The 24,762-nt window shown below is 42.4% G+C and overlaps 1 protein-coding gene across 1 annotated transcript; it reads right to left on the bottom strand.

Moving 5' to 3' along the window:
- Window positions 1-316: 316 nt before the first annotated feature.
- DBR1 (debranching RNA lariats 1) lies at window positions 317-23,856 on the bottom strand. Its single transcript, XM_007052605.4, has 8 exons — window positions 23,350-23,856; window positions 22,419-22,543; window positions 15,987-16,067; window positions 15,369-15,454; window positions 12,433-12,657; window positions 11,024-11,104; window positions 8,103-8,248; window positions 317-1,782 (listed from the first exon to the last, which is right to left on the bottom strand). Exons 1-8 carry the CDS (start codon window positions 23,544-23,546, stop codon window positions 1,113-1,115), a joined length of 1,611 nt encoding a protein of 536 aa, XP_007052667.1. The 5' UTR covers window positions 23,547-23,856; the 3' UTR covers window positions 317-1,112.
- Between the last annotated feature and the right edge of the window lie 906 nt (window positions 23,857-24,762).

Below are 24,762 nucleotides of genomic sequence, written 5' to 3'. Positions count from 1 at the left end.
TTCATCTATCTCATTCTGAGATTAGGAAATAGTTTTTTTGCTTAAAGTTTCCAAGTAAGAGAGCTGGCATGAAAAATTTTTGCCCAAATAGTTAGAGTTTGACAAAGTTATAAGCAACTGCAAACAGGATCTTAATGGAACATGTTAGGTAACATTTACTACATGCATCACTACCTATTGTAAGTGTATAAACTTTCAGCCCTCTCCCCTGAAAGCACCAAACACAACAGCTTACCCATAAAGTCAGGAGATTCAAATTCAGAGTTATTGAGGCAGTAATTCAGATACAAACATCTATGAGGTTATTGCTAGAGAATTTTAGCTTCCATTAGTATTTTAATTTTGAAATACTGTTCTGAACTTTTGGGAGAGAAATACATGATAATTGATATTGAAAACAAATGCACTCGCCTTCAAAGGTTTAGTGTAACCACCTCAGTCATAATTTATGTTTACAATGTGAGATTTTTCTGTATATATCAGAACTAAAATTTAAAAACCAGTATTAGACAATGCATATAATACATATTAATATTTTTAAAGACACCAACTGCCAAGATTTTCCACTGCAGAAACAGTTAACTCCAGAGAAATAAAAATCATGATCATCTTCTCTTACTGCTCTTTTTATCTTGGGAGTACTGCTTTTAACCACACTGCAGAGAATTACTGCATTAACTATTCTGTACTAAGTTTTGCCTTTAGCTGCAAGAAAGCATTAAAGGCAATGCAAAGATCCTCTCCCTCCAAAACTAACTACAATTTAAAGAAATTCTCCTTTGGTTAACTAAGAATTACAGATATTGTATGGAGGCAAAGCAGAATGTAAATAAAATGAATTATCAAAAGCTGAAGCAGTACCAACTGATTATACACAAACTTGAAATCTTTCTACAACACACTTAGTTGAAAAGGACTGAGCAAGAAGACTACTACTAAACAGGTATTCTGCTCCATTAGAAGTTTTGTTGCATACTGTAGTATGTAGCATAAAGTGGTACTTATCACTTCAAATACTGAATTTTAAAAGCTCTCACCATTACCCCAACACACCAAAAAAGGTAGCTAGTTACAGCAGTTAATAAAACCTCTGGGACATTAATGCATTTTCATTATACTTTATCTTCATCCTCTGTGGCATAGATAGCCTGATTCCGTCTTTTAATTTTCTTCATGGCACTGTTTCCGTTCTCATTTTTACCAATCCGCTTTAAAGCTCTTTCATTTAAGCTCCTCTCTTCAGTCTGCTCACTCACACCAGATTTCTCCAGGTCTTCATTGGTGGAGTCCATAGCATCATCAGAGGATACCATCATGGAATCTGGCATGATCCTGGTGTCAGAAAAACTTGCTGAAAAGTCAGGAGGATGATCAGGTGAAGGATCCACAGAACAGGTACTTTGATCTTCATCGCCACCCTCTTCATCCAGCATTATTTCATCTGGGTTAATAGACAAAGACAGCCCAGAATTATCTGTATAATATTCACTGGGCTCCTCTGCTGACTCAGTACTGTCCATTTCCTCCTCCTCCTCATATTCTCCCCGAACTGAGCGCTCTTCTTTCACTTGCTGAATCCTGTCATTAATATCGGTGAGACCAAACTGGGCACAAAACTCAGTGGTCTGCGGATTGATTATATGAACTGGTTCCATATTTTTCTGCGGTTTGTTGGGGTCATAGCAAGCAGCTGTCATACTGAAGTTGCAAGGAATTTTGAGGTTATGGCTCAGCTCTTCCAATATCTCTTTGAGGGCTCCTTCTGTTGCACTGTAATCCCACCTACAGGAATAAAAAACAAGGTCAGATTCTGTTGAGCTCAATTAGCCAAGACATTTCTCTTCCTGTTCCTATTTGAAGGGGTTCTCTTTATAGACATTATATCTTCTTTTTGATAAACTTTTTGAAGATTGAGCTCTTTGAGTATCACTGTAAGACATTTTCTCCATCCCTCAAACTATTTTTGTTTCTCTTCTCTGCACCCTCTCTAATTCTTCATCATCATCATCCTTTTAAGATTATGGAGTCCAGTACTGATCTCACAAATACCATATACAGAGGCAAAGTCTTCCTTGATGTGCATAAGAATTTAAGATTACCTAAAATATTTGGAACGGTCATTCAAACTGATGTGAATATTGGAACTTTTACATTTGACTGAACTATTATCTACATTTTAGGCTAGAAATAGCCACATAAGGACTACAGATTCAGCTTCCCTGAAACCCTGCTGCCTTTTTAACTGCAAGCCCCAGTTGATATGAGATGCCATTATAGGAAGATAATTATTTCTAACCTGTTAACAATGAGGCACAATTGCTTTATACTGGAAAAGCCAGAATGCCCATCCAAATATTATGGCTGACTAAAATATAATTACTACTGTGGATCGATTAATTTATGGTAAACTAACCCAAATAGATGTTTTAAACAGGACTCCCGTTCTTCAGTTATTCTGAATGGAGGATTTATTCTTTAAACCGAAAGCTCAGCTTTCTTATGCAGGCATATGCAAAATGAACACAAATACTGATGGTCTGTCTGAGGAATGGAAGTTTCCACTCAACATATGTATGCACACATGCAGTGCCAGTGAAATGTGGGCACATCAGTGAACAGTTTTATGACAAAACAGGGCACACTCATTAAGAATATGGTTCTTAACCCCTCACTCTAGCAAATGAAAACAGATTAATCAAACCACAGTGGCAGTCATCCTAGAGCTCCTGCAAGCTGATCAAATCTTGGGCCTGAATACCAGTCTCATGGGAGTTCAGGCAGCAATACTGTAGTGTTTAGCAGCTCATTAGGTAGAATCCTAATATGCAGCCTGGTTCTTGAAAGCAGTAGACAATCAGGAGATTCAGTCTCATCTTCTTACATGGGACTTGAACCTGGTACTGGGAATGGTTTTATGACCTATTAGAATTTCTAGGAAAGATCTCACAGAATCACAAATGTACAGCTGGAAGGTATGACATTCTATACCTTGGTGGAGCACCCTGTAACCCCCCATCCCTCATTTATATACAACTGTGATCTTGCATATAAAGAAAGCCATGTGAGGTATCGCAGGAAAGGTTATGATCTGCTGAAAGTCATTTTTCTATCTAAATGTGTACATCATTAATGCATATGAAGTTATGAGAATATGTTGTATGGTTGTCACTAAAATATGCTGTGGATTTGGGAAGCACCCAGATACTAGCTCCCCAGACACAATGACAAGGGAGGTAACCAATGCCCGGTGGGTGGTTCCCATCACCAGCCATTGTCCAGCAGAGGAGTTACAATTCAATGACTCACTTGCACAAGGCCATGCCAGAGGAATTGCTCAACCTTGCCTGGAGACTCAGCAATGTCCACCAGACACGCCTGGACTTGTGTTCTCCAAGAACATGGACTGAGGGTATAAAACAGAACACAGTGGCCACATGCTGGGCCTTTCCCCCACCTCTGCTACAAACAACAAAGACACTGAGAAGACCGAAGACGCCAACAGAGGGGACTGGCCCAGGTATAAGGGACAACCCTGTATATTAAGGACTGCAATATCCAATGGGGTGAGAAAAACTGCTTAATCTAGACGTTGCCCAGTCTAATAGGGTCGAGAATTTAGACTGCGTGCTTATATTTTGGTAACTGACTTTTTGCCTATCACTTAAAATCTATCTTTTGTAGTCAATAAATTTGTTTAACTGTTTATCTTTACCAGTGAGTTTGCCAGAAGCATTTGGTAAGGGTGTTTGCTCAGGTTTACAAAGGCTGGTATATATCAACTTTCCATTGATGAAGTGGTAAACCAATTAATAAATTTGCACTGTTCATATTGAGCAGTGCAAGACAGTATATTCCTGAGGTACAAGGCTGGGAGGATTTGGCTAGTGCCTTTCTCTGTATGATTCATGAGTGTCTCTGGGAGCATTCATGCAATCTAGCTGGGTGTGGGGCTCCACAATATGTAGTGCAGAGTGATGATAGCGCCTGGAGAGGCTTGCTGCTTGTCACTAGCAAGGCATTGTGAAAGACAGCCCAGGCTGGACAGAGTTAAGGGGACACAGCGGTCCCACAGTCCCAGGCTGCACCCCGGGGATCCCGTCACAGAAGGGACCTTGAGAGATCATCTAGTTCAGCCACGCATACTGAGATTGGGTATATTTGATCCTGACCCTCCCTGACAGGTGTTTGTCCGACCTCTTCTTAAAAACCTCCAAGAATGGGGATTCCACAGCCTCCCTATTTCAGAGCTTAACTATCCTCAAAGTTTTTCCCAATGCCTAACCTAAATCTCCCTTGATCCAGCATTAGCCAATTACTTCTTCTACCTTCAGCAAACATGGAGAATGGTTCACCATGCTCTTTATAGCAGCACTTAACACATTTGATGACTTACCAGGTTCCCCTATCAGTAGTGTTCTTTCAAGACTAAACATGTCCCGATTATTTTTTAAAAAAACCTTTCCTTAGATCATATTTTCTAAAACTTTTATCATTTTTGTTTCTCTCCTCTGGACTCTCTCCAATTTGTCCACATTTTTCCTAAAGCATGGTGCCCAAAGCTGGACACAGTACTCCAGCTGAGGGCTCAGCAGTGCAGAGGAGAGCAGAACAATTACTTCCCAAGTCTTACATATGAAACTCCTGTTACTATATCCCAGGGTGATCTTTGCCTTTTTTGCACCTGCATCGCATTACTGACTTACTCAATTTGTGATCCTGCAACTTCTATTTTTGAGTCCAGTTTCTAATAGTAGCATGCTGTGTAAGAGTAGGAAAGTTTCAAGCTAATGTATGACATTGCAAGGTAAAGGTCATGCTTGGATCTCTGCCAGAATATAGGCCCAACAAATCCGTCTTCCACCAGGAAAATCACCCTTGCCTCATTTGACCCCAAAATTCCTAAAGAGGGAAGGCTATATCACCTGGATGTCCACAGTACAATAAGATCTATTGTTTAGGAAGGTTTAAAGATCAAGTGGCCTCCAGAGCTATAGTCTGTAGCTGGATGAGGACACTGATCAGAGACTTACTATTGCAGCAGGAAAGTTAACGTTTACTCTCACTCTACAGTGGGGGGAGGGAGGGACACACGTGTGTGGCAGGCAGGGTAGTGAATCCTTTTTAATGAATATTTGAAAGGCTGTCTTCTGCTTGCACTTTTGCCAAAGATTATAGAACAGGTTCAGGGTTTGCAGGCTCTAGAGAAGGGTGGTGGAGGCAGTACTCAAGTGATGATCCCTCCTATACTAAATAACTGCTTTGGGTGGTCTCAACATCTGGACTTAGTAAAGAAAGTTTCAATTTTTTAACATTTTTCATTTTAAGGCTCCCTGAAGATTTGGATGCACATGGCACCAGCAACTCAGTTGAAGCTTTTTGCAGTATGTTCAAATTGCTACTGCTAAATGTATCAGGTAACAGCTGTTGAATACTGTCAGTTGATGGTCTTTGCTTGGTACTGCTTTAACTGTATTCAAATGAAAACTAAGAAACACCTAGTGCCTTCTGTGATATGAAATCCAAAGCCTTAATGTTCTGGCTCAATCTGCTCCTTGGGGGGAATTATAACCCAAACATCTGAACTGGTGAAGAAAGAGGAAGCAATTACAAGTAAGCAAAATTTCTCCATATCAAATTTACATGGTGCTTTGCAAACTGATTAAACACATTTCCAGCTACAGGAAGCTTACAATCTAAAACAAGACACATACAAAGATATTTAAACAGATCAAGAAAGGAAGGACTAAGATGTCCAGTAAGAGGGTAAGAAGTGGTTGAAGAGGTGGGTTTTAAAGAGGTGTCTGAAAGAGGGGAGAAAGAGGACTAAATATATAAAAGATGTCATCTATTTTCATGAAATGAGACCATACTTGCATATACAGTACACCCTCGCTATAATGAACACCTGTGGATCCAAGCCATTTGTTAGGTGTAGCCAGGGGTTCTTTATATCAGGAGAGGGGAATAGCTCCTCCAGCCCCGGGGTCGGGGGAACACATTCAGCCCTCCTCCTTTGTGGCCCAGGGGCCAGGGGAAGGATTCAGAGACCATGTTCACTATAGCCCAGCGGTTCTCAAACTTTAGTAATCTGAGAACCCCCATTTTGATTTAAAATTTTGCCACAGACCCCAAGCCCCCCACTCAGCCCCAGGCCCCGTTCCACTCCCTCCCCCAAGGCCCAAACAGCGTGCAGAAGGCACCGGGAGGGAGGGGAAGGAGTTGATCAGCAGGACCCACGGACCCCCTGGAGTTCCCTCATGGACCCCAGTTTGAGATACACTGCTATAGCCCAAGGTTTGCTATTGTAAAGCATGTTATAGTGAGGTTCTACTGTATGAAGTTGCCTGATTGCAGAAGTTCCTCAACCACTCAAATCTTCCTGAAAGGAGCTGTCTGTCTATCAGAACAGCAAAACAAATGACAAGCAGAAAACACACTTCAACAACACCTTCCCCAGAGGGAATATGAAATATTTCCTACAGTTGAGCAGTTCAGATGGGTATGATTCTGATTTACTCATCTACTGTAACATATAGGAACAAGGAGCTAAAGCTCTGGATGAAACTTACTCTTGGGAATAAAGTCAGCACAAGGCATGCATCATTTAAAACTTAAGTAGGGTTTAGATGGAATAACTTTGTGCTGGGCCTCTTGGTATAGGGATGAACTTGACCCAGAGTGCATTAGCCATCTTCTCTTTTATAGTAATTTAAAAGGGTCGTCCACGGGTTGCAAACATGGTTTTGTCCTTGAAGTCTGTGTCTGCACAAACTATATTCATTAGGCAATACACATTTCGTAACTTTATAAAGCAATTTAATGTATCTTATTAAACCTGTATTCATATCAAAATGTTGTAGACAAAATTGAACACATAACGACATGACATTTAGAATGGATATGCTTCTGCAACCTTAAGGTCTCTTTTCAGTTGCTTACAACTGATCCAACTTCTACCTTTTGGGGCTGAAATTATCCATGCTTGGTCTTTTCCCAAGACCAGATTTTTTCTGAAAGCTTGAGTACAAGTAAGCTGGCTTTGTTTGAGTACAAGGTACAGCTATTTTTCATTTGTAGGCTCCTCTAAAATTGGCTCAGTGGGGAGGTAGCATAAAGCTGAAATGTGCCAGATACACAATCCTTCAGTTACATATATGCCAGCATCCATTGTCAAAGCTTCCCATGCTGGCAAGTCCAGAATAAATCCAGCTGAGAAAATGTCAAGAAAAGATTTTGCTCTCAGTGAGACTTAGACATCTTGCAAGATTACTGAACATCTGATGTAATCAACTCCACTTTCCAAGTACATTTGCTCTTTAGGATCAAGGTCTCTTGTTTAATCACCAACCTATGCCTCTACAAGCACACACAGAACTCCTCAGACACAGCCAGTTATCCAGGTACAGCAGCGTAGATCTCTTGTAGCTGCCATGACCATTTCTGCTCCTGAAATCCAGGCTTCATCTTTGGCTTGATTTGGACTTTGCCTCCTAACTCAGAACCTGAAACCTGACTCAGACTCTGACCCTTGGTATTGACCCTGGCCTGGAACCTATCAACTCCTCCATGATCCCCAACCTCAGGTTTGCCTCTTCTTGGACCTATGGTCCCAACTGCCCTTGTTGGGATCTTGACAGTCTGGACCACCCTCCCCCATGGTGGAGGCCTCCACCATGGGAACATGAAGGCAGCGGGCCAGTCCCTGCCCAGCATGCCCTAGAGGGTATTTGAGATGGCTGAATGGGTTGACCATTCCCAGGAAAACCACCCCATGCTTCGAGCCCAAGCATCGTAGCTCGCAACAGAGAACCAAGCTCTGCACACGCAATCCACCCAGCTCCATGATGAAAATGTGGCTCTGTGGGCCCATCTGGCATAGCATGCCACAGATAACTAGATGGTACAAGAGATGGGGGCCTGGCTGCAGGATGAGAATGCTACACTATGGGTCTGCACTGCAGCTGTACACCCTGACCCAGGCCCCTCAATTAAAAGATATTACCTCACCCATCCTCCCTCTAATATCCCAAATCTCTCTTTTCAAAAGTATATGCATATTTTCAACACAAAGAAAGTTTAAACCCAATACTAATTTTACTTACTTTGCATGGAGGCCATTGTTTTCAGGCATGTTCCATGTGTTTGAAGTCACATTAATAAGATTGTTAGTAGCCTTGAGAACAGCAAGCCATTCAATGTCATATTCCAGAGAATCAGATGCGTTGGGGTCATGGTCTATATCTATTACCTTAGAAAAACAATATTGACAAATGAGGCATTTCATTCAACCTGACAGGAGGACATCATTCTATATTTAAGCATTATCTTCAGGCAATTAGTTCTTAATTAAAAGTTCAGTATACCTGCCCACTGAATAAGGCAGGGGTTCTGTGAAAAAGTAGTATGTGATCACTTAATTAGAGACTATCATAATGCATATGCACAAGGAGGCTGAATTAAGGCTGCACAGGCAACATGAATTCTAGCATTTCCTAGCTTTTGAGTGCTTGACTTTATTTTTAAAGTTAAAAGTTGAAAACAGTTTGTGGGCAAAATATTCAAGAATTTGCCCAGGTGGGTGCATCTAAGATACAGACTAACAAGCAGAAGTTACTTTTTGGTCCATTCATTTCCACCAATCCCAAACTGGTTTGTTTAACCCTTCCCTCAAAAAAAGGAAGGCAGCAGGGAAGGAACAGCTGCTGCATTTCCCAGAACTGCATTTATAGAACCATCCAACCTATAATGTTTGGCAAAATATGATCAGACCTGCTCTTCTCTTTCAGCCCAAGAAGAGGATCTTAGGGTAAGGAACATCCCCTGTTTTATAGGATTCTGAAAGAGATCCTGGGCCTTTTGAAGATAGCCTTGAAAACACAGAACTGATCACTAGTGTTGTATTAGTCACTGATTTTTCTCTATAGTAGTACTAGTCATTAATAGTCTTCCTTACAGTTACCTATAGGATTGACTGTGGGCAATGGTCTTGATTTTTGATTGTAAAGCAGTGCCACCCTAATTGACATTGATGGCAATAAGGCCACCATAAGTTTCCTCCTAGTACGTGGCCTGATTTGAGTCAGCTACTGTACTGAACAGTCTGTATGGCCTCTTGCCACAAAAGGTAAAGCTCACTAGCTGGAGAGACGGAATGATCTAGTGGACTAATAGCCAGGAACCCCAGTGTTCTACCTCCCATCTCTGAACCAGACTATGTCTCTGGTTTTAGTCAAGTCCAAAACTCCAAACTACAAAAAGGCACTCTTGCAGACAGCTGAAAACCCACTTGGCCCTGTTTGTACGAAGCCAGGTCTTTAAGTGGTCAGTCCGGTGAAAAGAATTAATCTATTACTTCTAATGCAGAGTGTCTGGTGATGCATCTGCCAGGGAACACTTCCTTCAGTACCAACTTAATTCTCCTGTCCCTGACATACCTCAATCATTAGCCCAGTTCCTGCTGCTATTACCCAGTAGAACAGGTTGATGTAACAGCGTTTGCATAGCAACTGCTGAAGCTTCTGCCAAAGATGGAATAACTGTATCCTCTTGATTAAAGCATCTCACCCCACTGAAGGAAGGGGACATGTCCACGAACCAGTGGCAGATTCAGGGCTGTGGGTGCAGCAGGTCTGGGTCAGGTAAGCCACTTTCCACCGCCACTAGAAACAAGCATGGGATTCAGCCCCCATTGTAAGTTCAGGAAGTGGCTGAGATCCACCACTTTCAGACATTTGGCAGCTTGGGTCGGTTTTTAGTTTGTGTGTCTTTCCCAGAATGGGGCTAAGTTTTCCAATGGGGCAGCATGAGATGGAGGAGAATACTCTGGCTGAGCAGGGACTGAGAAAGTTTGACTGGCAGTGAAGAGGTGGTTCTTATGTGAAGGAGAAACTGGGAAGAAATTGTACTGTACTTCTGGCAAGCTTAATTTTGTTGATTGTCTGTATTAGTTTGTCTTGTATTTTGGGGCAGGGACCATTTTCTTTTCCGTGTATACAGTGCCCAGCGCAATGAAGCCCCAATGCCAGGTAAGGCCTTTAGGCCCTAGAGCAACATAAATTCTAAAAAAGTCCACTGTACATATTAGGAAAAAGTCCTCTTTTGGGTACTGTGAGATATTGAATTCAATAAGCTGTCTGGAATGGATTGTCTTTTAGGATTTCTCTGGAATTTCATACCAAATAATTGTCCTTAAGGGGTTGTGCATTGGATCACCAGCTACTTTTCCACCCCACCCTGGTAAGATTCTCATCCCACAATCTCTTGATCACAGTATCATGAAATAAGGAAGAAAAAAAGCCTGTCTAGGGGGTCTTCCTCACCAGGACAGACTCAGGAAGTTCACTTTCCTCAAATGGGGGGGGTCTTTTTTTGTTTTTATTTTCCTTAGGCTTACGTTTCAGGCATTTCACAGGGGCCTTCAGTTACTTAGTTACTGCCTCCAAAGACAGAAGAATACATGTGGCTAGACAGTGGCACCAGGACACAGCCCATAGTGAGATGTGGTGCATTGTTGCACCTTCCCAGGAAAGAGGTATTGTGACTTAATACATCACAATTCCCTCCACAACCCCCATATGCTTCAAGAAGTGGGGTGGGGGGAGAGAAGTAATTTAATTCTGATCTATACCAGCAGCAAGTTACCACTACACACGCTCCACTGGTCAGCACGTTGAGGGGGCAGAGCAAAAGCTCCACATATTCCCCACCCTCATGCTCTATAGTAGTAATAAGCAAATACAAAGTGCCCCTCATTCCTGTATCCTGCTACGAAGTCCTGGCAGTTTGTATAGGGGCATATGGAGGGATTCTTATGACCCCCTATACCTCTGTGCAGCCCAAGAAAGGATCCTCATAATTTTCCATTACCCATTAAGTCCTCATCCCATACATGAGCAGCAACTGTGAGATTTAATTCTCTGGGGATGGAAGAATCATTCTTCAGCTTCCTGCTGAACTGTGCACTCCCTAGCCCAGATATATAAAGTACTAAATGGTAGTAGATGACCACTTACAGTGGTCTTACCTGCAGGAAGTCTCTGTGTGGCAGACATTTATCCAGAGCCAAAAATTTTGTTGCTTTTGGCAGCTGTCCTTCAATGTTTGTCTAGGAAACAGGAATGAAACCATTACTGGCAATGCTAAAGATTCCCTGAAATATGACCTAATAACCAAATTATGCATGGAGACTCCAGGGCAGAATTTAAAGTTTTAACAGTTTCTATTAAACAGAATATTCTAAAGTTCCTAGAGATAAAAAGGGAGGACTGCGGTACAAAGAGAGAGAGCTTGAGCTGAAGTCAGAGGAAACTGGAGTAGATAACAGCGGCAACACGGGGGGGAAGACACGACACACAGGGGTCTCGTTCAGCTGAAGCAGTCTGGTGTAATCAAGCACATAGTCCGTAGTGTAGACAAGGCCTGAATTGCCCGCTGCAACCACTGCAGCAGCAGTCATCAATTTAACAGGTCTAGTGAAGACGCAATAAGTCGACAGGAGAGCATTCTCCTGTCTACTTAATTAATCCACTTTAATGAGAGACAGAAGCTATGTCAACAGGAAAGCATCTCCTGTCAACATAGCGTTAAGTCAACGTAAATTATGTCAACTTAGTTACGTAACTTTGATTGACTTATATTGCTAGTGTAGACTAGGCCACGGACTCAGAACCTCAGAAGGGGCTATTCTCATAAGGGAGAGAAAGATTTGCCAAGACAGGAAGCTCTAGAGACACAAGAGCTGTCTGATTTTTATACTGTTTGGAGTTTACCAACTGTTAAGGAGCACAAAGAGAATGTAGCCAATTACTTTCCTAGTTTGCATTATTCTGGTTGACAAGAAACTAGCAAATAAACCAACAGGTTTAAACCTGCAGATTATCTGGCTTTGTCTGGGCTACTCATGAACTCTCCCTGTCTGCTCTGACCCTTGCCATATCTCAGGCACCCAAAAGGATACCTGGTTATTTGAGATGGGTATCTTCCCTGAATTGCTCTCTTCTCTTCTCCTTCACAAAGTGAAAAATCCAGCTATCTATTTTTAACATGAAATATAAATTTTCTAGTTCGGCAACCTCAGCTACTTAACTTGTTTAGTGACCATCAGGGCAGAGTAATTTGAAAAAGATTGGCTTAAAACTACAAAACAAAGTAATAGTTCTACAAATAGCTTCAAAAGTATCTTATAAACAGAATAAGTTATAACATTCACTGTCTTCATGAGTTAAGGCTCTTTAGCTTAGGTTATGGCTTTGATTATTAGGGTGAATTAATAGTTACTTAATATAGGTAGGAGTACTTTCCATGAACTATATGAAAATACATTTATAAAAGGAAAAGCAAATAAGTTTTTACAAGAGAAAAATGCTTGTGTGGATCTGGCTACTGGCATTAGAAACCTGAGATAGACACGACATGCTTTTGTTTATTTGTTACCTGGTGTTGCATTAAAGCTGCAAATTTTACATGAAGATGTGCTGAGAACCAATACGTGGGTTGAAAGTGCTGCAGAAGCTCTGAAGCAGCAGGGCTTCCCAATGTATTGTTTTCCACTTCTTGGCGGAAGAAAGATTTCATTTTAAGAAGCTGTTTCTTGTTTCCATAGTGATATATACTTCTTGGCCAATCATGTGACATAAATATATCCATAGGATGCTTTAGCTATAAAGCAAAAAGTAAACATAGGAAAAGAACAGCACTTAAATGAATACTAATGAAGGGGGAGCATACTTGATTCTTTTTGTCTGACCAGAGCAGATTTTGACTGACAGTCTTACTTTCTAAACACTGAGGTTATACCACTGGATGCAATCTTCCAGAGTGCCATTGAGTTTGATCTTGCATTCTCTAAACTCTATGGTTTGTGTGCCACTTTCTTGCTTTCCTTGGGACAGGTAAGCCAGCATTTAGTGCACAGTATCGTTTTGATTTCTCCCCTCAGAGGCAAATGTCAAGCAGTTATATGGACATAAGAATTTCTAAAATTATAGCCATATAATAAGTGCTATTTACAAAGCAAATTCACACAATAGAAAACGTTGGAAGAAAGTATCACTATGCTTGAATTATAGTTATTACAACTATAAGTTAGTTGTATGCCAATGGAATACATTATCTTCTCTGAGCTGGCAAGCTACTTAAGCATGGGTGAGATTCTCTGTTACTCTCAATCACCATTTATGCTATTTTCTTGAAGTATTTTAGCTATCCCCTGCCTACAGGCACTTCAATAGCTCTTTTAAAACTACATCATAATTTTTCCATCTCTAAGCTTGTGATTTTTCTAGCACCATGCTCAGAGATTTTCATAGTGCAACAGTGAAACTGAAGTAGGTCAGTTTCATTCTTCTGCAACTTGGGAAAGTTCTGAGCTGCAGCAGAAGCAGTCACTCATTCACTGTGGCTACATCTACACTACAGACCCTATGTTGGCACAACTACGTTGGTACGGTCCCCTAGTGCTGAAAGGAGGAGTTCTGTCAGTATAGTAACATGACCTCCTAGGACATTAACTATGCCAACAGAAGCCCTCTGTCTGCATAACTGTCTACACTGGAGCTTTTGTCAGCATAGCTATATAGCTAGGGTTGTGTTTTCGTTTTGTTGTTTTTTGTTTTTTTTTTAAAAAACAGCTCGGATCAACATAGCCATGCTGGTATAAGTTTTAAATGTAGACCAGGCCTCTGAGTGGCTATAGGAGGATTAGGTTAGGAGGCCAAGGAGGTCAGAGGGGAAGCCGTGTTAGTCTGTACCCACAAAACGAGGAGTCCGGTGGCACCTTAAAGACTAACAGATTTATTTGGGCGTAAGTTTCATGCATCTGAAGAAGTGGGTTTTTTTACCCACAAAACTTATGCCCAAATAATTCTGTTAGTCTTTAAGGTGCTACCAGATTCCTAGGTTAGGCGGGACCATTCTCACCCAATCAGAGACACCAGCAGTCTCTGAATGGGAACAAAGGGAAAGTATTCCTTTTATCTTCCAGGAGTCAGAGATGGGTCTTTTGGGGAGTGACGGGGACCTCTCCCACTGCTGGAAAATCATGAAATGCAAAGTTATAGTGACACTTCCCACACCACCTTAACTGTCTCTGAAGGGATGGCAGTACCTTACCTCCCCTAACCAAGAATGCCATTCTCTGTACCCAGCACAACTCCAGTGCAACATTTCTATTCACACAGTCCAACAAACGCATTGTACTCCATGCAGCATGACTGTTCTGGGAGTATTCGCTGCTGGTTTGCAGAGATCCCACTTCACAAAAAGGCTAAGGGAGGGACAGTACTGCGATCCCATTCAGTGACTCTTTAGGGTAGGGACCAAAAAAAGCAGAGTTAAGATTACATGGGAAGTGTCACCTTAACTCTGAATTTCCTTCAGGGAAGTTGACTGCTCCCTATACTCTATGGACAGGAAACTGAAACCTTGTCTTAGTCAGGAAGAACCTTCAAGGGTTTGCAGGGGAGAGGAGCTACAAGCTCCAGTCCTGAGATCTCACTAGCCTCTACTGAAGCTCCGTAGCTTTAACAGAGGCTCCTCCCATTTGATGAGCCATGGCAGCCTAGAAGAGCAGATATGGCACTTGAGAGGTCGCGCTCCCCAAGAATACAGGTACCATTGTGCTGGAGTGAGAGAGACCATAGTGACCCATGAAGGCCCTCCTTCCACGCACCCAGAGACATCTTTGCTCATGCCATATCCTCACACACCACAGGGAAGCTGAGGCAAGGTATCCCTGCTCCCCCTTCCAGGCCTTCTCCCCAAAATATACTTACTGAATTAAATACTCAGGAAATTCCATTAGAAGTTTAGTTTGCAAGGAATTAAGTCTGAATAAGTAGCAGTCCCCTCCTCCCACATAAAGGGCCAGCCTATGCCACACCTTTTAATTATACCTCAATCCCAACACAGTACATCTCTGCTAACAGTGCCAGGCTCTGCACTACTACAGATATAGCACTTCCTCAGCTTCTAACTGAAACCCACTGGTCTCTCTCAGATGCTAAAACAAAACGTTAGCTACAGCCTCCAGCTTTCCCAATACACAACACACTGCACTCTTAACCCGTGCACATAAGTCCCCTTGAATATTTGCTGATATTGCAGAGGATGTAATTAAGGATTTGCATCACGCTGTGAGGGACACCTGTGTGATGTGTTTCTTTATCAACTGAAGAAGGCAGTCTTGCAACAATGCAGAGATTAGTGACAAGGTCTGTAGAATTACCCTTCTATTGTGAATAGCAGAAGCAAACTTTGATTGTGTCAATAGAAACAGATAATGTAAATTCAGATCAACATGCTCATCTCTAGATTAGTCTAATCTCATGCAAAATTATCTACCCTCTTCAAAAAAAAGCTTTACTCCCCACCTGTTTGAGTTTGAAGACTTCAATATTCCTCACATGGTACGCACTTCTTACGGTCTGCTGATTGTATGGAGGACACTCAAAATGACCTGAAACATACCAAGAAAAACAGGTCACACAAGGGACTGGGTTCCTAGAGGGAGAAAGGGGAATCAAATTGCAAGGGGGTGAGCCTGGCTTGTGGTGTTCAGAGCATAAGTGGGGGAATAAAGCCTTGAGACTTTGCAGCTCTGAAATTCAAGTTGAGTCTCTTGATATTTCTATATAAATGCCAACTTACATAATCAGTTTTATAGGTAAAAGAAACAGACTGACACTATTAACTAAAGAATGCTGCCAAAGAAACGTTAGGATGATTGCTACAAAGACTTGTACATCCACGGGGAGCTCTTTTTCTGGTGTCAATGGCTGTTTTCAGCTTGAAGAGTTGGTGCCATGTCTGCGCACAGACACATGGACTCAACAGGGGAAATCTGTTCACAGGCAACTTTGGAGAACCTGTAAATTCTCCAACACACACACTATAAATAAAACACCTAATAAAAAGAGTATGGAATCTTAATTGCAAGATGTTTCTGAATGTATATGTTAATAAAAAGTCAAAGTTACACAAAATATTACCTTTTTTGTAATCATGAGATTTGAAAATGCCAGAAATTCCACCAATTCTTACACCACGATATTTTACTACTCCTGCATAACCTAGAATGACAAGAGATTAAAATAAAATTCTCTGCATATCAGGAAAACAGGGAGCTTTTAGGAATTGTAATCTAGTCTGTTCAACTTTAACATAATGTGCATTAGGTACAAAAGAATTGATTCAGATAAAATAACTCATCCAGAACTATGGTTCAAATGAGTTGCATTTTAGAAAATGTTCACTTGCCTCTGCACTACTTCCAATCCCGGACAAAACCTATTATTGTAGAAAGCAATTTTTGTATTTCTAACCTGCCCAAAACAAATGAAGTCATTCACATTGCAGCACCACACATTTTCATGATTCTTTACAAATAAAATAAAACTAAGTCTTACAATTTAAGACTGACAAGAATTAAAGTACAAGAAAAGTCAGTCATCTGGGGATAACTGAAGGTGAAAAGCAAGGACTGATTGAAGATGTGAATTTTAAAGAGAAATTCGAAGGATAAGAAGTATTTGGCAGAAGCAAACATGGAGACTTTCAGTCACACAGAGCATGAAAGATGACCAAAAAAATAAGATGAAAAGAAGGGAGCAGTAAAGAGAAATATTTCAGAAGTGAGATGAGATTTAGGAGGGGGAGAATTATAAGAACGGCCATACTTAGACCATCAAGACCAGCATCCTGTCTTCCAACAGTGGGGTTGCTTTCCATGACCATCTTGGATAACAGCCATTGGTGGACCTATTCTCCATGGTCTTATCTAATTCTCTTTTGAACCCCATTATAGTTTTGGCTTCACAATATCCCCTGGCAACAAGTGTTTTTTTTCCCCCCCTTTATTATAAACCTTTAGTTTTAGGCACTAAAGGATTGACTGGCAGCGTAGTATTTTGGATAAGATCCACACCTATACTGATCTGGTAATGTGGCTGACCCTTTGGGGTCAGAAAAACATTTTGTACATGTGAGCAGTTTTGTTTTATTTTTTTTTTTCCCCAAATAACTTTTCACAGTACTGGACCTAAGTGCTGACTGGGAGCCAGAAAATAGAAATGCAATAAAGGGGGCAGTGTGATTTCTTTTTTGCTTCTTGATAACCAGTGTGGGGAATCAGAAGCACAGTTTAACAAATAAATGGACACAAATCAGACATCAAGAACTATAATATGCAAAAACAAATCGGAGAGCACTTTGATCTCCCTGGACTCTCAATAACAGACTTAAAAGTGGCAATTCTTCAACAACAAAAATTCAAACAGACTCCAACAAGAAACTGCCGAACTGGAATTAATTTGCAAACTGGACACCATCAAATTAGGCCTGAATAAAGACTGGGAGTGGCTGGGTCACTACAAAAAACTAATTTCCCCATATTAATTTCCCCCTACTGTTACGCACACCTTCTTGTCAACTGTTTGAAATGGGCCACCCTGATTACATTGGCCTCATTACCACTAAAAAAAGTGATTTTTTCCTCCCTTGGTATTCTACTGTTGAGAATAGCCCACTTACACTTTAATTGAATTGTCTCGTTAGCACTGACCCCCCCACTTGGTAAGGCAACTCCCATCTTTTCATGTGCAGTGTATATATACCTGCCAACGGTATTTTCCATTCCGTGCATCTGATGAAGTGGGTTTTAGCCTATGAAAGCTTATGCCGAAATAAATTTGTTCGTGTCTAAGGTGCCACAAGTACTCCTCGTTGTTTTAACTTCAGTGTTACCCACCAGTCTGGGAGTATCTGCTCTCCCTTTTGCAGCCTGCCCTGACCTTAGCATTTCCAGTGAGGGTTGCCCCAGGCACCACAGATCACACTGTTGTAGTTAAACAATGGGGGAGGTATAGCTCAGTGGTTTGCACAATGGCCTGCTAAACCCAGAGTTGAGAGTTCAATCCTTGAGGGGGCCATTTAGGGATCTGGGGCAAAAATTGGGGATTGGTCCTGCTTTGAGCAGGGGATTAGACTAGATGACCTCCTGAGGTCCCTTCCAACCCTGATATTCTATGAACACAGAACCAGATCATTTGGGTTTTGAATCAGAACCCCAAGCTATTCCAAGTTTGAAATTTAAAACTGAGCATGCCAAAGGTTAAAGTTAGTCACAATGAGCGATTCACAGTCAAAACTGCAAGCCCTGAGAGAGAGCCACCGTCTTCAGCATGAGAGAGAAATGGCAGAACTTCAAATGCAAGAGAAGCAAGCCTTGGCCCAGCTGGAAAAAGAAGCTGAGGAACGAGTCAGGTGAGCTGAGAAAAGAACCAAGCAAGCTGGAGAGAGAGAGAAAAATCTCACAGGAGGCGAATGGATCTGCTGCAAGCCGATACCAATGTTGCCAGACTTAAACTCCAAATCAAAATAATGAAGAACAGCAGGTACTGTGTTATCCTGGAAGCTCAGCTCCTCTCTACAGCAATGATGGAGATAGAGTCTGTTCAGTTTATAAGAATGTTGGTATGTTGTTTAATAATGATGTGGTAACTGGGTTATGACATTACCCTGATTAACATAGTCCCAGATAAAGTATGAATGTGAATCCTCTGAATGTTGTCTGTAACAGGGAGATTTGTAAGGGGGGGTTTGACTCGAAACAGTTGCATGTGTTTAACCAGGTATGCTGTAGCAAGGAAGAGTGTGTCTCTAGCCTTGGGACTGTGGAAAACAGCTGTTTGTCTAGTCAGAAAAGCAGTTTATATGGTGAAGAAATTTCTGAATGTCTAATATCTCAGAAGTGAATCTAGAGTTAAATGAAGCACAGAAAGAAGCTCAGGAAAATATTTCTTTAGAGAAAATTAGAGTTGATGTCAGTTTGAAGCCCTAACTGAGGGAGGAAAGGGTAGATTTCTGGTGGGTGATGGATTGCTGGCAACTGAAGTTTGTAAAAGCGAGACTGAACAAAGTAAAGTGATTTGCTTAAAGTAGCTCAGTATGATGAACCATTTGTAGACAGCAACAGTTTATCTGTTGAAGGAAAAACTGTTTCCAACTGTTTGTCTGTTGCAAATAGCAGTGTGCCTCATAAAGGAGAATTGTGGAGCAGACAGAAGGTGCCCGTCAGCCTATGATGGTTGAGGATATTTCATTTATCCCAGAGTGATTCGGGACTTGACTAAAACCCAAGAAGGAAGTGTTCCTAAGCTTGTGTGTGGTAAACTGCATTTTGCCAGTGAGGAAAGCTGCAGAGGGAAAGAGTGCCTTTAACCATGGAGTTTAGCAGCTTGCCTAAAAGGAGGTTATGTGAAAGTCCTCTTAATACACCCAGAATCTCCTCTGGAATAAGTGAAACTCAGAGGGAGTTTGTTGTGGCTCCACAGAGCAATGCTTTTGTGGAGCAAAAGGGGGAAAAAGAAGAAAGAAGGAAAAAAAAAAAAGATTCCTGAAGAGAAAAATCTTCATGGTAGTTTTTGCAAGCCATTTGCTGCAACTGATGGGTGTGGAAGTGATTTGATTGAGTTAACTCAGGGTGAATCACCGTATAGAGAAAGCAGCAAAGAGTCCTGTGGCACCTTATATACTAACAGACATATTGGAACATAAGCTTTCGTGGGTGAATACCCACTTCGTCGGATGCATGTCGAGGAAATTTCCAGAGGCAGGTATAAATATGCAAGCAAGAATCAGGCTAGGGATAATGAGGTTAGTTCAATCAGGGAGGATGAGGCCCTCTTCTAGCAGCTGAGGTGTGAACACCAAGGGAGGAGAACCTGCTTTTGTAGTTGGCTAGCCATTCACAGTCTTTGTTTAATTACAAGGGATACCTGTAAGCAATTGTGAAACTTGGCACAGCAGAGAAACCTTTACAAATCTAGTCTGCTGTATAGAAAGGGAAACTGAGGCACACCACCACAGTGGCATTTAGCCATGACAGCAAGGTGATTACACCCTTGAAAGCAGTAAGGTCTATATTAGAGTATTATCTCATGAGAAAGTCTTTCAGAGAATGAAAGAAGCTTTATAGAAAAAAGCCTGATCTAATCAAACCTAATTTTGATAAACTATTTCTGTTACACAGTGATACTTCTGACATTGGGTTAGAAGCTGTAGTGACACATAACCAAGAATGAAAAACTCTTATGATGCATTCAGCAGTGTCTAGGGACACCCCTTTCTGCATCAATTTTGCATGGGGGGTGTGACTCTGTATGGAATCTGGGGGACACTTGAAGATATTATGAATATTAATATTGCAAAATTGAAATGAGTTATGCCAGATATGCCATGTAAGATCTCTGCAAAAATGTTACAATTTGCCTAATATCACCTTTGTATTATGGGTTATAGATATGTATGTGTGTGTGTCTTAGAAAACTTGTGCTATGCTTCTGCGTGACACCCCCAGACAGTTTGGCATCAGCACAACCTAGTCTGCTTGATGGCCCATTAAGGACCATACAACTGACACATTGAGAGAAGGCAAGGGATACACCTTATGACTCATCATAAGGCATCAGGGGCATGCTTAGGGACAGAAAAGGCTTCCAAGCCATATGCTGGGCAGCTTGTGTTTGAAACAGAGGAAGCACAAGCCGCATGGCAAAAGATTATAAAAGGCGGCTGCATCTTCTCCATTTTACCTTCAATCCTGCTTCTTACCTCTGGAGGAACTTTGCTACAAACTGAAGCTCTGAACAAAGGACTGAATGACCCATCCAAGCTGTGGATGTATTCCAGAGGGACTTTCAAGCCAGCAAACTCACCAATACTGCTAGGAACCTGATGGACTTTGAAGTCTGTGTGTGTGTGTGTGTGTGACTGCTTTACCATTTAACATCTCTCTTCTTGGTCTCTTTTTCTTTATAATAAACCTTTAGACACTAAAGGATTGGCTGGCAGAGTGGTATTTCGGGTAAGATCCAAACCTATACTGATCTGGTGACGTAGCTGACCCTTTGGGGTCAGAAGAATATTTAGTATACCGAGCAGAGTTTTTTAAATAACTTCTCACTGTACTGGACCTATCTGCTGACTGGGAACCCTAGGACTGGAATGCAATAAAGGGGGCTGTGTGATTTCTTTTTTGCTCCTTGATAACTAGTGTGGTGGATCAGCAGCAGTTTGTGACTGGTTGGAGAGTTTAACTTTAGTGTTACCCGCTAGTCTTGGGAGTATCTGCTCTCCCTTTTGAAGCCTGCCCTGACCTTAGCATTTCCAGTGAGGGCTGCCCCAGGCTCAACCCAGTCACAAGAAGTTCCACAGGTTGACTCTGCATTGTGTGAAGAAGTACTTCCTTATGTTTGTTTTAAGTCTGCTTCCTATTAATTTCATTGGGTGACCACTGATTCTTCTGTTACGCAAAGGTGTAAATAATACTTCCTTATATACTTTTGCCACACCATTCATGATTTTATAGACCTTTATCAAATCATCTCCCTTAGCCATCTCTTTTTTAATGCAATATAAGGTCTTGTAGATAAAAGCAAAGAACCTAAACTTAATCCAGAAAACAGTAAGGCCAATTTAGTGACAGAAGCAGGAGAGAAAGGTCATTAGCAGTGGCATGTCCAATTGACTGGAATGGAAATGGACTGGAACAAAAACAGGACAGCAGTAAGGGGACCGGCAGTGGGTTACATTAATTGTAAAAAGTTATCAAGGCACAGGGAAGGGTGTTAGGAGTAGTAGGGATAATAAAGAAGCTAGTTTGGGCAATATTAGAGAGAAACCACCAACAAGAAACAAAATAAGAAAAAAAGATCAGAGATAATACTCAGGTTGTGGTCCTGGGAAATAGAAAAGATAAGCAGAGATAAAAGAATGTAGCATGAGTAAAGAGATTAAGAAGAAAGATTAAATTCAGTTGCAGAGAGAGTTTGTTATGATGGCTGGTCATCTACCCCTTATCCCATCAATTTGTTAGATCATCATGCAAGCATCGCCATCTTCAATTGTACAAGACAGCACTGAAGTCCACCTGCTTACCATCTTCTTTGATGCAATCCATCCATTTGCAGGTCATCCAACAGGAAATTTCAGAGCCAATTTGAAATCAAAGATTGGATAGAAAGGGTGAGATGGAGGGTAAAGAGAAAAACTGGCGAATCCTCAGCATAATTTAAAACACTGGCCCTTGGAGAATACAGAAAGAAACCAAAAACAGAACCCAAAAGTTCTGAAGTCACTAAAAACAAAGACTCGGGCTCACGAAATCACCCAGCCAAAGTCATCTTACTATATTCTGCTAATCTTCAACTGAGCATCTGAAGCAAAACTGAATCCTCCTGAGGTTTTCCCAATGCTATATAGCCAGTACTCCAAAAACAAAATCCAAAACAGTAATATGCATCTCAACCTAGTCAGAAATCTAAGAGTTTATAGAAATTACCTCAATATTTAACCCCTGGAAGTTCAAGCCCATATTTATAATTAAATCTGTAAAAATCAAAGAATTAAATGACATTCCATACCAAGGTAATATATGTTTGGTGCCACCCATCCTCCATATGGCAATTCCTGCAAGTGATTTGAGGCTTCATGATTACCCCCGATAAAGATTGTGAGAACAGGAGCCTTCTTCTCTCCTGAATAATACCTATTCCAGAAACAGAAAAACAACATCTTAACAATACACAAGTGATATTTCAAGATGTTTACATGTGTAAGCAGCAGAAAAGATTGGGCCTATACAAATCTACATGCAAAAATTTTGGGATTTTTAAGTTTTTGAAAGGATAGATTTTTACAGTCCCAAACTAGCAGACAATGCTAGTATCAGCCACACAACCTATTTTGTTCAAAGACAGGCCCAATTTATTCTGTTTAACAGGCCACCAGGTGTCCACAGAAACACTGAAAACATCTGATGAAGTGAGCTGTAGCTCACGAAAGCTTATGCTCAAATAAATTGGTTAGTCTCTAAGGTGCCACAAGTACTCCTTTTCTTTTTGTGAATACAGACTAACACAGCTGTTACTCTGAAAACTGAAAACAAAGCTACTGGTACGTATTTGTATATAAAAACGACAGTGCTCAGTTTCGGGCTGCATTTCACTTCAGGGGGAGCCCGCCTTCTCCAGACCGCTGCAGAATCCCGTAGGGACGAGGAGTGGGTCGAGACCCTGAGGAGAATGGGGAGGCCCGGGCCTGGGGGCAGCGGCCGTTCGCGCTCGGGGGGGGGGGGGGGGCGCGGTTCCAGCTCCAGGTACCCAGCGAGTCTGGGTAGAGGGCGCAGCCTCCCCCCGCTGTCACAGACGGCGGCGCAGGGATCTGGCGCGCCGGCGGACGGGGAGGAGAAGTTCCCGGTGCCGCATCTGGCAACGCTCTGCTCCCCACGGCAACGGAGGCGCCCAAAGCGGGCGCCGGAGGCCTGCAGGGCGAGCGGCCAGGCCCGACGCTCACCGGTAGAAGGTCTGCATGTGGCGGTACTTGGCCGACACGGCCATGCAGCGTAGGTCCGCCTCGTTGCGCACGGCCTGGAAGTCGCCGCAGCACAGCAGCAGGTCGATACGCACGTTGTGGCGCCGCTGCAGCAGCTCCAACGTCTCGTAGAGCTTGTCCAGCTCGCCATGGCAGCAGCCGGCCACCGCCACCTTCATCCCGCCGCGCGGCGCCTGCTTAATGCGTCACCATCCCCCGAGCGCTCGCCAGATCCCGTCCGAGTGCGCCTGCGCATCAGCCCTCTCCCCACGCCCGGCTGTGGATGAGCTGCGGCCCGCGCGCTCCCGGGCCACAATCGGAGCGTGCTCGCGCGTCTGTGCGTGCACTTGCCGCCGTGGGCTTGGCGCAAAATCCGGGCTGTGTGCGTGCCTGGTCACGTGCATGCTGTGCGCGCGAGTTGCATGCTCTTGGGTTTGGGAGTGTGCGCTCACTTGAATGGCCACTATGTGTATGTGTCCGTTGCGTGTACATGTGTGTAATGGCGCCCCACAAGGGCGTTATGCTGTGAGTCTAACAGTAGCTGCCCGCTCTGTGGGAGCTGTTGGCAGCAGCTACCAGTATCCGTCCAGCTCCACGTGGGCAGTTCACCGAACAGTCAGCCTTTTTCTTCAAGTTAGCAGAGGACTCAGCGAGTTCTGAAAAACCATTAGCAATATCCCCTTTTTCCAGAAGAGCGACATGTACATAGCATCTTTCATCCATTAAATTTTCCATGTCGTTTGCAAACAATATATTCCATATAAAATATTACATTAAAAGACTGTTATGGTTGCAAGGTCAAACACTCTAAAGTTAGGAAATACGAGATTAAGGTTCTCCTGCAGAGACCTCCATCAGTTGAGCTAAAAGAGAAACTCCGCAAGCTGTTAGCAGAAGTAACTTATCCTCTATTAAATGCTCAGAACGTTTTATTAACACAGAGTTAAAGTTGTCCTGTGGCTGACACCTTGTGCCCTTCCAGAATGTGGCCAGCTGCTGCTATGGCGCACTGGACAAGCTCAATTTAAACCTTTGAAAACCAAGAAACACAAAGTTAAGGGACATGCTATCCCAATGGAAGTGAGAGAACATGAATATGTAGGAGGGGTTGGGACAGAGATGAAGTCCCCACACATACCTCACTGCAGAGCTCTGATCCCCTCCTTTCCACTCCACTGTCCACTCTTCAAACACCCCCCGCACTTCCCCTCTCTGCTCCAACCTGCATATTCCTTCCAGCTGCTCGTAGACCTCACACACTGCTCCGATACCACTCCAGCTCTTCCAACATTCCCTCCATCACACCCATTGCTCTGACCACAAGTGTATCTCCTGCTGTTCTGAGCTCATGCACACAAATACTCTGTGCCTTCCCCTCTGTGCCCACTCCTTCCT

Source organism: Chelonia mydas, chromosome 9 (genome assembly GCF_015237465.2).
Source record: "Chelonia mydas isolate rCheMyd1 chromosome 9, rCheMyd1.pri.v2, whole genome shotgun sequence".
Lineage (NCBI taxonomy): Eukaryota > Metazoa > Chordata > Testudines > Cheloniidae > Chelonia > Chelonia mydas.
The sequence above is the reverse complement of the archived record's forward strand: the minus strand, read 5'-3'. Positions and strand labels throughout refer to the sequence as shown.